Source organism: Gopherus flavomarginatus, chromosome 2 (genome assembly GCF_025201925.1).
Source record: "Gopherus flavomarginatus isolate rGopFla2 chromosome 2, rGopFla2.mat.asm, whole genome shotgun sequence".
Taxonomy (NCBI): Eukaryota; Metazoa; Chordata; order Testudines; family Testudinidae; genus Gopherus; species Gopherus flavomarginatus.
Genome location: NC_066618.1, coordinates 265,426,057 through 265,436,981, shown reverse-complemented (window position 1 = coordinate 265,436,981; position 10,925 = coordinate 265,426,057). Strand labels below are relative to the sequence as shown.

General features: G+C 41.8%; 1 protein-coding gene across 2 annotated transcripts in view; it reads left to right on the top strand.

Annotated features, from left to right (window-relative positions):
* Positions 1-434: 434 nt before the first annotated feature.
* Positions 435-10,925, top strand: part of DPYS (dihydropyrimidinase) — a 51,106-nt gene continuing 40,615 nt past the window's right edge. For both annotated transcript variants that reach the window (XM_050941002.1, XM_050941001.1), the window contains exon 1: positions 435-979. In XM_050941002.1, the coding sequence (XP_050796959.1) occupies positions 719-979 (261 nt within the window). In that variant the 5' untranslated portion in view covers positions 435-718. The remainder of the gene's footprint in view (positions 980-10,925) is intronic.

Here is a 10,925-nt window from a genome sequence, read left to right as displayed (position 1 = left end):
CTCCAGAGCCATTACCCCAGCACTAAACACTAGCTTTTTTAAGAGCTCAGCTCCCATTTAGACAGCAAAATAAGTGGCCAGGTTTGCAAAATAGCTCAACATGTTGTACACTGCTCACTTCTGAAAATCTGGCTATAAGCATCATAGATGGAGCATCAAGGCTCAGCACTCTTGAAAATGTGGCCCTTATTAGTTGCCTAAACAGGAGCTGAGCTATTCTGAAAATGTGGCCCCACAGTCACTATTTAAATATTTTAAAAGAACTTGGTGAAACCCCTGCTTCCTCTGACCGGGTCAGAGCAGTGATCAGCCGACGTTACATGCTAAACTGGGGGCAGTGGGAGGAGTTAGTGGTGCAGGAGGAGAGTCCTCTGATAGAGCTATAAATACTAGTATGTCACTTACGTTTGGGAGCCGCATGTAAATAACTTGACATGATGAGAGAAGCAGACTGGTGACGGAGAGTGGGCAGCAAAGCACCTTTCAGGAGGAACTGCTGGGATCAGTTTTAGAGGAACCACCAGGAATCTGTCTGCTTCATTCCAAAGGAACGCATGCAGAGTGTTCTTGTTCTCCCAGTCTGTATTCCTGCTGGGGCTGTATTCCTACAGAAGAGAGGCCTGAGCCTGATGCCTAATAGTGCCACAGCTTCTCCTGCTGTCCTCAGAACTCAGGCTCCACTGCTGGGCACATCTGCAAGGAGCCTGCAGCAAAAGCCATGGCTCCCCTACATCACAGGATTTTGATCAAAGGGGGGAGAGTGGTGAATGATGACTACTCGCAGCTGGCTGATGTGTATGTGGAGGATGGAATAGTGCGGGCAGTGGGACCACACCTGCAGCTTGGGGCACCTGCTGGGCTCCTAGTTATAGATGCTTGCAACAGGCTGGTGCTGCCTGGGGGGATTGATACCCACACACACATGCAGTTCCCCTTCATGGGCACCCAGTCCAAAGATGACTTCTACCAGGGAACAAAGGTAAATCAATCTGTCTTGTCTTTACCAGGAGGAAAATTCATTACCACCTATTCAACTCTCTTGCTCTAGGAGAGAAGTCATCTCCTGAACACCTTGGCTCCCTTTTTAGAGGGATAGCACAGAAAGGAGGAGTGTTTTCTCTTCCATGTTTTACTACCTCTGAATCTCTACCAAGGAAGGTCCAGTTTGGATCCAGTTTATAGCTACCAGTGATGTCCTCATTTTCCTTAGCTCTGTGCTTGGGTTCTGTTTGCTTCACCTTTGCAAGCCAGGTAAATTACATGAGCAGCTCTAGTGTAGTGAAGTATTTGTACATTTTAGAATTTATTGAAATTAGTGAATTAATTTAATTCCTTATGTAACTTGCTGATATCGTGCCCTGGAGACTGAAGTTCTCTGTCCCCAGAGCAGCTACAGCACTGCAGATGCTCACCATTCCTCACTCTGCCCTGCCAGTAAATTTGGCCCACCAGCAGCCTCCACTGGAGTCAAACTGATGTCTCTAACTGAGTCTGTATCCCATTACCAATCCCCTGAACTATCCAGTCCTCTAAAGGCAGAATTGCTGTTTGCAGAAAAGACAACACAATTGTGTACCCTCTTAAGGAGGACTGAGTTAAATTACGTCTAGTTTAAATTCATATTTCATGTATGTTAGTTACATTATAAAATATATCCAGTAATTGAAATAAGTTAAATTAAACTTCAGTTCTACGTAGTGATGTCATGCAATAACCATACCATTATGATTTAAGGCATTTTAGTATCTGTGATCACAGATTAGATTTACCTGATTTTTAAACATAGATCAGATTTTCATTTCCTGCCGACCCTGTGTTTTCACCACAGAGCAGAGTTAAAGTTCTTTGGGTGTCTCAACTATGCATTTCGATACTGTAACTTATTAGGATTTCTTTTATGTTTAACCTTAACTCTGAATTTCAGAGTTTGTAATGTTTGTCTTTTGGGATAATTACAACAGTCTTGTAATGAGTGTTACCCTTAAGTTACCAATATACACTGGAGTTAATATTGAGAGTATAACATATTGTATGGGGATTCTTACATTGCATTTTTCATCATTATTAGAGTGCTTTTTCTTAACATGCACCTAGGCCATTGCCAATTGTTAAAATAGATGGATTTTAAATTTACTGCAAAGCGCTCAGTAAAGAGTGATTTTTGCAAAGCAATTTTCTAGCATAGTAAAGTAACTTTTATGTCAAACATGTCATGTTTCCTGTTTTAAGGTAGATTTAGAACATAGTTTTAAAAGACACTAAAATATTTGATGTCTATATTCATGAATCTTTATTAAGGTTGACAACTGAAAGAGCATTTTAAACTTAATCATAGGAGTTTTGCAAAATCCAAGCTCTGTGATGGGTAGCTGGTAGATATGAGAGAATAATTAGCAGTGAATCTATTATATGAATTTAAGACTTTATATCTGTAAGCTGTCTAGGAGCTGATTACATTTTTCTGAAAACAGTCATTATACAAATAATTTCCAAAAATAACTCTTGGTTTGTAAATTGTTCAATGACCAGCTTTTTGTGTGTACTGGGTATTAGAAATTGAAAATTCAAGTTGTAAGTTAATCACCCTCACCGTTAATACAGATCCATGGGTATTGTATTCCATGGGACTTGGAAGTTAAACCTGGACAAATTCATATGAGAAATAAGGCACAAAATTTATTTTGTGCCTTATTTCTCATATGAATTTGTCCAGGTTTAACTTCCAAGTCAGTGAATCTTCTTATGCCTTTTTCCGTTAGATTAAAGAGCCCTTTAGTACCTGGTATTTTTTCCCTGTGTTTATGCACTGTAATAAAATCATATCTTGATCCTTTTGATAAATTCCGTAGATTGAGCCCCTTAAGTCTGTTGCTGCCAGACATTCTCTCCAGCCTCAAAGTCATTTTCACTGCACAACCTCCAGTTTTTCAATATGCTTTTTAAAATGTGGACACCAGAACTCTATGCAGCATTCTAGTATCAGTCTCTGCCCTATGCGGAGGTAAAATCACCTCTTTCCTCCTACTCACTATTCCTCTCTTTATACATCCTAGCATTGCATTAGCCCCTTTTTGCCAGAACATCGCAGTAAGAGCTCCTGGTTCCATTTTTTGTCCAATATGTCCCCTAAATCCTTTCCAGAGTAAGTGCATCCCAGGAGATAGTCCCCCACTCTGCAGTCATGGCCTGCATTCTTTGTTCCTAGATATCACTTTTTTCTGAATGAGCCCAGCTTACCAAGAGAGCCAGATCGTTCTATATAACTGTCCTGTCCTCATCATTATCCACAACTCTCCCAAACTTTATCAGCCCTGATTTTATATTTACCTCTAGATCCTTGCCAAAAATATTGAATAGCATTGTGCCTAAAGTCAGTCCCTGAAGAGCCCATTAGCAATACCCCCATTCGATGATGATTCCCCATAAACCATTACTTTTTGAGATCTGTCAGTTAGTTCTTAATCCATCTATCATGCAATTTATTGACATTGGATAGTGATAACAAGAATACACCATACAAATGCTCCACTGATGATACAAATGACATGTTTAGTCACACATCCAAGTCATATAGTCACATAGTGATGAAATACTGACAGCAGGTGAACAGATGAAGTGCACAGGCTCAGGCAGTCAAGAGGGCTGAAGCACATTTGAGGCTATAAAGGCCAGACAAGAGAGAGAGATCAGGAGCTCTGAGAGGACCTGGAAGCAGCTGGGAAGCGCATTAAAATTCTTGTGTTAGTTGCTTATGCCCATACACAGTAGATCGGATAAAAAGAACTGTCAGTCCTTGTGCCTTAGCATAATCTGATCACCAGCTGGATCAAGAAAAACTTCCCCCTATGGCAGAATACGTGCAGTTTGCCAGCTGCATAATAGATTTCATTTGGTTTTACTTCCTTTTAAGCATCTGGAATAGGCTACTTTTAGAAATAGGATGGTGGAACCCATGGATCTGTATTAGCTGCAGGAGACAGAACTGCTTGGTTGACTACCCAGAAAAGGGTTGAACCTTTGTCTGTTTTTCTGACATGATTATCTGTGACCAGAGAGTAGTCAAGAAGAAGAACTCACGTTCTTAAGAGATCCTCCTTTTAATGTGGACACAGAAATCTTTATAATGGTGATCCTGTTTACTTCTGCTTTTGTTGCATTAGGAACATCGGATTTGCCATTCTGGATTAGACTTTATACCCATCTAATCCAGTGTAGGTTCAGTGCTAGCCATTTAGCACATATCACTCTGTAGTTTCTCCAGTTTATCAACTGACAGAGCCACCTTGAATTCCTAAATCTTAATCTTAAACCTAAATCTTAAATCAGAGAAATGATGATTTCCTGAATGAGTTAAATTGGGAAGCTCTGTTATGAACCTGTTATAATTGATCATTATGGAAACTTTGGCAGTGGGAGTGGTGTTGCACTGTTTGTGCTAGGTAACTTGGAAAGGTTAATGCATGTTACCTAACTTTTCTAGGAGTTTACTTTGGGCGTGAACTTTCCTCTTATTCATGTGAGCAAGTGTTGAAAGAATGGGCCCTGTATGTAGCTACTTCATGTCTATAATTGATTCATGCAATGGTATTTATTCAGATTAGAATCAATAGTAAAAGATGCTGTCTCTGGAATAAACCAAACAAATTATTTATTTTGTAAATATAAATGTCACATAAAAATGAAAAATAAAATTTGGCGCTAAATGTCTATTTAAATGTACTACAATAGGCACAAGACATTATTCCAGTAGAACAATCCTGTGTTGCTAAGAAACATGAAAACTCTCCAGATGCATAGTCTAGCAACTTCTTTGGACATAGACATATAAAAGGTGCTACACAGTTAACTATGATTGTGAGGCTATAAACACATATACATCAAGAGGTTCTAAATTAAGAACAGAGTGCAAGCGTTTTGTGATGTCCCTGGAATCACTTAATTGTACATCTTTTAACCTGTACAGGCTTGGTTGAAGTTCTGATGAATTATAAGGTTTTAACGTATATTGTATGCAGTATAGTTCTAGCCATGTAGGTCCCAGGATATTACCTCACCCACCTTGTCTCTCTAAGGTTTTAACATGATTTTTGTTGTTAAAATTGTGTATAGTACGTTGTCCTATATTCTCTGGATCAGATCCTTGGCTGTGATTAAGGTAAGCACAACACAACTTGGGAGGGAGAGTGCAAAAGTGGCTTTGAGACAGCTTTGCTCTAGCCACAGTCCAGGCACAGCTGTGTACCATGACAGTTTCCTAACCTAAATTAGAACAGATCAAAGTCTGCTGTAACTTGTGCCAGCTCTTAGGAGCTCAAGAGTGCTGATAGCAGCTAGGGTGTAGGAAGCTGTGGTCGTAGCCCTTGTTATGCCATGCCCCCTCTACTGACCACGGGAAGATGTTCCAGTGTAGGAGTCCTGAGCCATTGGAGGATTCACCTTCACAGAGATGACCTTCCAGTGGCCACCAATGTAGGCTTTAAAGCTGTTTTGTGTTATTAGTGTGGCACAGATGGGCTTCTTCATCCGGGACGGCTCTAGGCACAACCAAAGCACGCAGCTGCTTGGGGCAGCCCATTTGCAGGGGCGGCAGGGAAGCTGATGGCCAACAGGGGGCTCTGGGAGCTGTAGTTCCTTGGTTAGCTCCCTGCATATAGAGCCAGCCTTGGAGCAGGGAAAGAACTATATTTCCCAGCATTCCCTTGGCCACTACCAACCAGAAAGGAAGGAGGGGGGACCTCATGTGGCAGCGTGCTGTGAGTGCTGTGAATGGTAGGGATCCATATTTTAACATTCAAAACACAGGACACTCCAGGGGGAGGGAGGGTAACCTCAGCCTGCCACCATCCACTCCCTCCAACTGCCCCCCACAGAAACCCCAAACCATCCAACCCTGCCCCGCTCCCTGTCCCCTGATCACCCCTCCCGGGACCCCACCTCCATCTAAGTGCTGCTGCTCCTTGTCCCCTGATTGCCCCATCTTGTGACCCCTGCCCCCAGCTGCCCCCCAGGATCCCACCCCCTATCTAAGCACCCCTGGTCCTTGTCCCAATTTGCTCCCTCCTGGGACCCCTGCCCCTAACTGCCTCTTGGGACCCCATCCTCTATCTAAGCCTCCCTTCTCCTTGTCCCAACAGCCCCCTCCTGAGACCCCCCCCAACTTCCCCCAGGACCCCACCGTCTACCTGTCCCCTGACAAACCCCTGGGACTCCTATGCCTATCCAACTGTGCCCCTCGAACCCCTGACCCATCCAACCCCCCCTGCTCCCTGTCCCTTGACTGCCCCCCCCCGGAACCTCCTACCCTTTCTCCAACATCCCAGCCCTCTTACCGTGCCACTCAGACCAGCTTGTCTGGCTCTGCGCAGCACCAGACACACTGCTGCATACATGCTGTCGTGCTCCCCCATGGAACCCAAAGGCCCCCCCACACACACACACAAATACACCCAGCACCTGCCTTCCAGATTTGAACACCTCAAGATTCAGGAGTGCTCAAGCTCAATTTGGGCAGGTGTTACTTCATTTCTCCCGAATCAAATATACTGATCCACTGTAACTTGCTATAGAAAAAGTAGGATAAAATTGAGCAAGAAATGCTTCCGAGTGGTTATTAAGACTGGAATTGCTGTTTTCAACAGCCATTTTTCGTTTGTTTGTTTGAAAGGAAGACAGTGATACTCATTGGCAAATTCCCCATAGAAAGAAAGAGTGTAATAAAAGAATAATAAAGGCACCTCAACTTTTCCTCATTTATGGAGGACAGTCTTATAATATGCATCCAGATATCCTCCAATCACACAAGCTGAAAATTATTCCACTTTATTGCAGCTCTGTAACCATATGTGACCCAATCCTGTCTGTGTTCTGTGCACATCCAAAATTCCTGCTGAATGACCCGCCCTGGGAGTGAGTTACCAGTGACCCAGGGCTGTGGCAGAAGGAGGGTGCAGGTGGCGGGGCGGGAGAGCCCAGGGCTGGGGCAGCAGGAGGTGTGGGGGGGGGCACTGGTGTGGGGGAAGGGGGAAGCCCAGGGCTGGGGTGGCAGGCGGGTAGGGGGAGGGCACTGGTGGGGGGGGGAAGTGGGAAGCCCAGTGCTGGGGTGGCAGGGGGTGTGTGTGGCGGGGAGAGCCCAGGCTGAGGCAGCAGGGGGATGCGAGGGGGAGTCCAGGGCTGGGACGGGGGGGGGGCAGCCAAATTTTTTTTGCTTGGGGCAGCAAAAAACCTAGAGCCGGCCCTGTCTTCACCTACATCTTCTATTGTGCATTTCTGTTTGCTACACCTGCACACCCATCCCTGCACACCATGTTTTAGGGGTTTTAAACTTGGCTTGATTTCAAAACCAATATGGAAATCTTTGTTAAGTACTAGGGGCACAATCACATACTACTGGACAAAATGCTCTCTTTGAGTAGCCTCTATACCTAATTGTAAGTGTTACCGGATCAGGACATAAGACTATGACATCAGCAGTAACTCAGCCATCATCCAACTGGCTTTGTCATTTGCATGCCACATTTCTATTTGTTCTAATACTGTAAAATTATCCTCTACTGTAATATGTTGTATTTCATAAGGGTAATCTAACAGCTGTGAAATATACAGTAATGCTCTGAAAGCCACATAATAACAATAATTAATGTGCTAGGTGCTGTAAAAACACATAACAAAAAGATTGTCCCTGCCCCATGCAACTTATATACAAGTTTTTTCACTAGCTGTCAGTGGTACTTTTGTGATATAGTGAGAGATACTATTACTTTACATCTGTTTTTTAAGGATTCATGACTTTTCTTTTAGTGAAATGTGTAAAAGATACTGAATTGCGAGAATAAGATAATATGTGTAGATAGGCTTCAAAACCTAGAACGAGGCAGGATCCTGCAGAAGTACCCATGTGATCATGGAATTGCAGGCCATGTTTAAAGCATGTGCACAAGCAGGCAGAGTGGAGAATGCACATGCAACAATTTTGGCATTTCCTGAATGCCTCACATTGCAACCATGTGATACTTTTGACATTGGTTTTGAATAGAATATATCATTTTACATATCTTCTTTTGCATGGCTTTTTATAAGAGGCTCTCAACAGCACTTAAATATTAATTTTCCTAGCCTCCCAGCAAGCTAGAGAAGTATTACTATCCTCATTTTACAGACAGGAAAACTGGGGCACAGAGGCAGAGTGACTTGCCAATCATCCCCACACAGTAAGTATGTAGCAGAGATGGAAATAGAACCTAGTTTCTTGACCCTGAACCACTTCACTCCAGGATCAAATACAGCAAGAATAAATGCTTGATTGTACAACAACATTTAAATATTGCAGTACATTGTTCAGCATTATATAAGGCTAAATTGCAATTGTTCATTTTAAATAAATGTGGGGTAGAGTGATTAGATTGACAGTGGTGATGCCACCCTACATAACATTTTTAGCCCAGCAGTAACTACCTATGCTATAGAGTCATTTTCTTTCTCTCTTCCTCAAAGTATTTTATTCAAGGTGCAATAACTCCAACAGGAGAGATTGAGCAACACACCCTAGAATATGCTATTGACTGGTGGTTAGGGCATTCACCTAGGAGTGCGCAGACTTGGGTTTAAGTCCCTCTTCCAGAGAAGGGATTTGAATTCATGTCTCGCACATCACAGGTGAGTTCCCTATCCACTGCTAAAGGTCATAAGGAGATTCTTTTGGAATCTAGCCCTTCATTTCCTTTGCTCAAAAATTAAACGAAACATTTCAGGTTGAACAAAATGTTTTTTTTAACTCAAAATGAATTTTTTCCAACTTTTTTGAAACAGAAAATTTCAAACAATTGTGACTTTGGTCCTGGTCAATCCAATTTATTTTAGATTTTTTGGAACTGCAGGAAACTGAAAAATCTGTTACTTGCACAGCTATAGTCCATGATCATCTTTCCTTTCTTTTTGTTTAGATGAAATGGAAAGATCCCACATATGTGGTAGAGGTAACCAGGCAGTTAAATCATATTTACACATAGGAATTAATTAAGAAATATGTGATGTAGGTCCGATAGAGAAAGAGACAGAGAAACTTTTGTAAGAGAAACTTCTGTGTAGCCCAATTTAGGGAAGACCCTGTTTTAATGGATAAAATATAAGAGGGATCATCAATAAACAGTATAGCAGTGTGAAATATACAGTGTCTTAATTTGCCAGGGCTATACCAAGATGCTCAGGATGGAACCCTATGCTTGGGGTGACCATAAAGCTCTGACTGTCATAAACTGGGAGTGGAAGATAGGTGTATCACTCCATAATTGCCCTGTTCTGTACACTCACCCAAAGCTCTGGTATGGGACACTGTTGGAGAGAGGATGCTTGGCAAGATATACTTTTTTTTTTTGTTGCTTCTGTTGTAACATGGGATTCAAGTATGGAAAATATAAAAAACTGCTGCCCTAAGGCATCATTAAACACATACTTTAGCAAGGAGGATCACAGGGCCACATTTATATCAGAATCATTGTGAAATGTAGTGTAAATGATTAGCTAGGGGACTGATTTTTGTCCTTCCAGTTTAACAAATAAAAGCAGTGCATATCTGTGGTTGCAGATGTCAAGGAAAAAAGATTGGCAGACAGGGTAAGGAGGTAGAAATACCTATTTTTTTAAAAGTGCTTACCGACAAGGTTTGATTGGATTTTGTATTATGAGAGATGGGCTGTTTTTATTTCAAAATAAAATCTCACAATAAAGGGAATGCAAACGTGTGTGAATAGTTGCACTGACATTGACAAAAGTGATTTGCAAAACCCAAACTGATGGAACATTCAAAAGTCTCCTGACTGCTCTCTTAAGAGCATTGCTTTGAAATACACAAAGAGAAACAGAAAAGCTGTTGTGGCAAAAATTTCTCCAATTCTGGCATCCAGATAGTGGTAGGTAGAATATTAAATTGTTTTCAAAAACAAAGAAGGGACTGTGAGGTTGAAAGAAGAAATAGCTCTATGGTAAATTCTGGTGGCTTCAGCAAACAAGTTTAGGAAAGGCGAAGACGCAGTAACAGGTTGAGTGAGATGAAAATAGGAAAAGAGTATTGCAATGTTAATGTGAACCCCAGTGAATTTTGATCTGATCTGGGCTTAACAGCTGTGCAAGGGGATACTATTCAGAGAAGGAGAGCTTCCAGCTGATCGAGCTAAATAATAAGAGCATTGACAGGCTGGAGCAGATTGGTGCTTTATTTAGTCCAGTATCCTATTTCTCGCGGTGACCTACTACAAGATGCTTCAAAGAAAAGTGCAAGAAACCCCACAGTGGACAATTAATGAATAATCCTCCTTAGAAGACAAATTCCTTCTTAACGCCATGCAGATAGTGATTGATTTATATTTGAAGTGTGAGTTTTTGTGTCCCCACAAAAGGAAAAGTTTTTTTTTTCATGTAAAAAGATATTTCAATGAAACCATCTAATCCTTTGTGGAATACAGCCATGCTTTTGCAGTTGATATCTTGTGGCAATGAGCTCCAGAGGTTAAATGTGGACTGTTTAAAAATGTTTCCTGTATCAGTCCTAAATTTGTTGTGAGTGAATGTTTCCTTATTTGTGCACTATGTGTGAGAGAATAAATAAGCACACTTGGTTTGTTTTCCCTGCACCTCATGTCCGCCTTAGTCTTTCCCTATCTAAAATAAATGGTCCCAGTCTTTTCAATCATTTTATATACAGGAGCTTTTTCTAATTATTTTTGTTGCCTCTCTCTGAATCCCTCCTGTTTCTGCTGCCTTGTTTAGATAGGGTGACCAAAACTGAAGCTAGTATTCCAGGTGGGACTGTACTGCTGATTTATATAAAAAGCATTATAATTGCTGTGTTGAACAGAGGTTTCCATTGAATTGCCCACATTGAGATGGAAGTCTTTTACTGAGTGGTTACAGTTAAGGAAGAACCCAGCAAT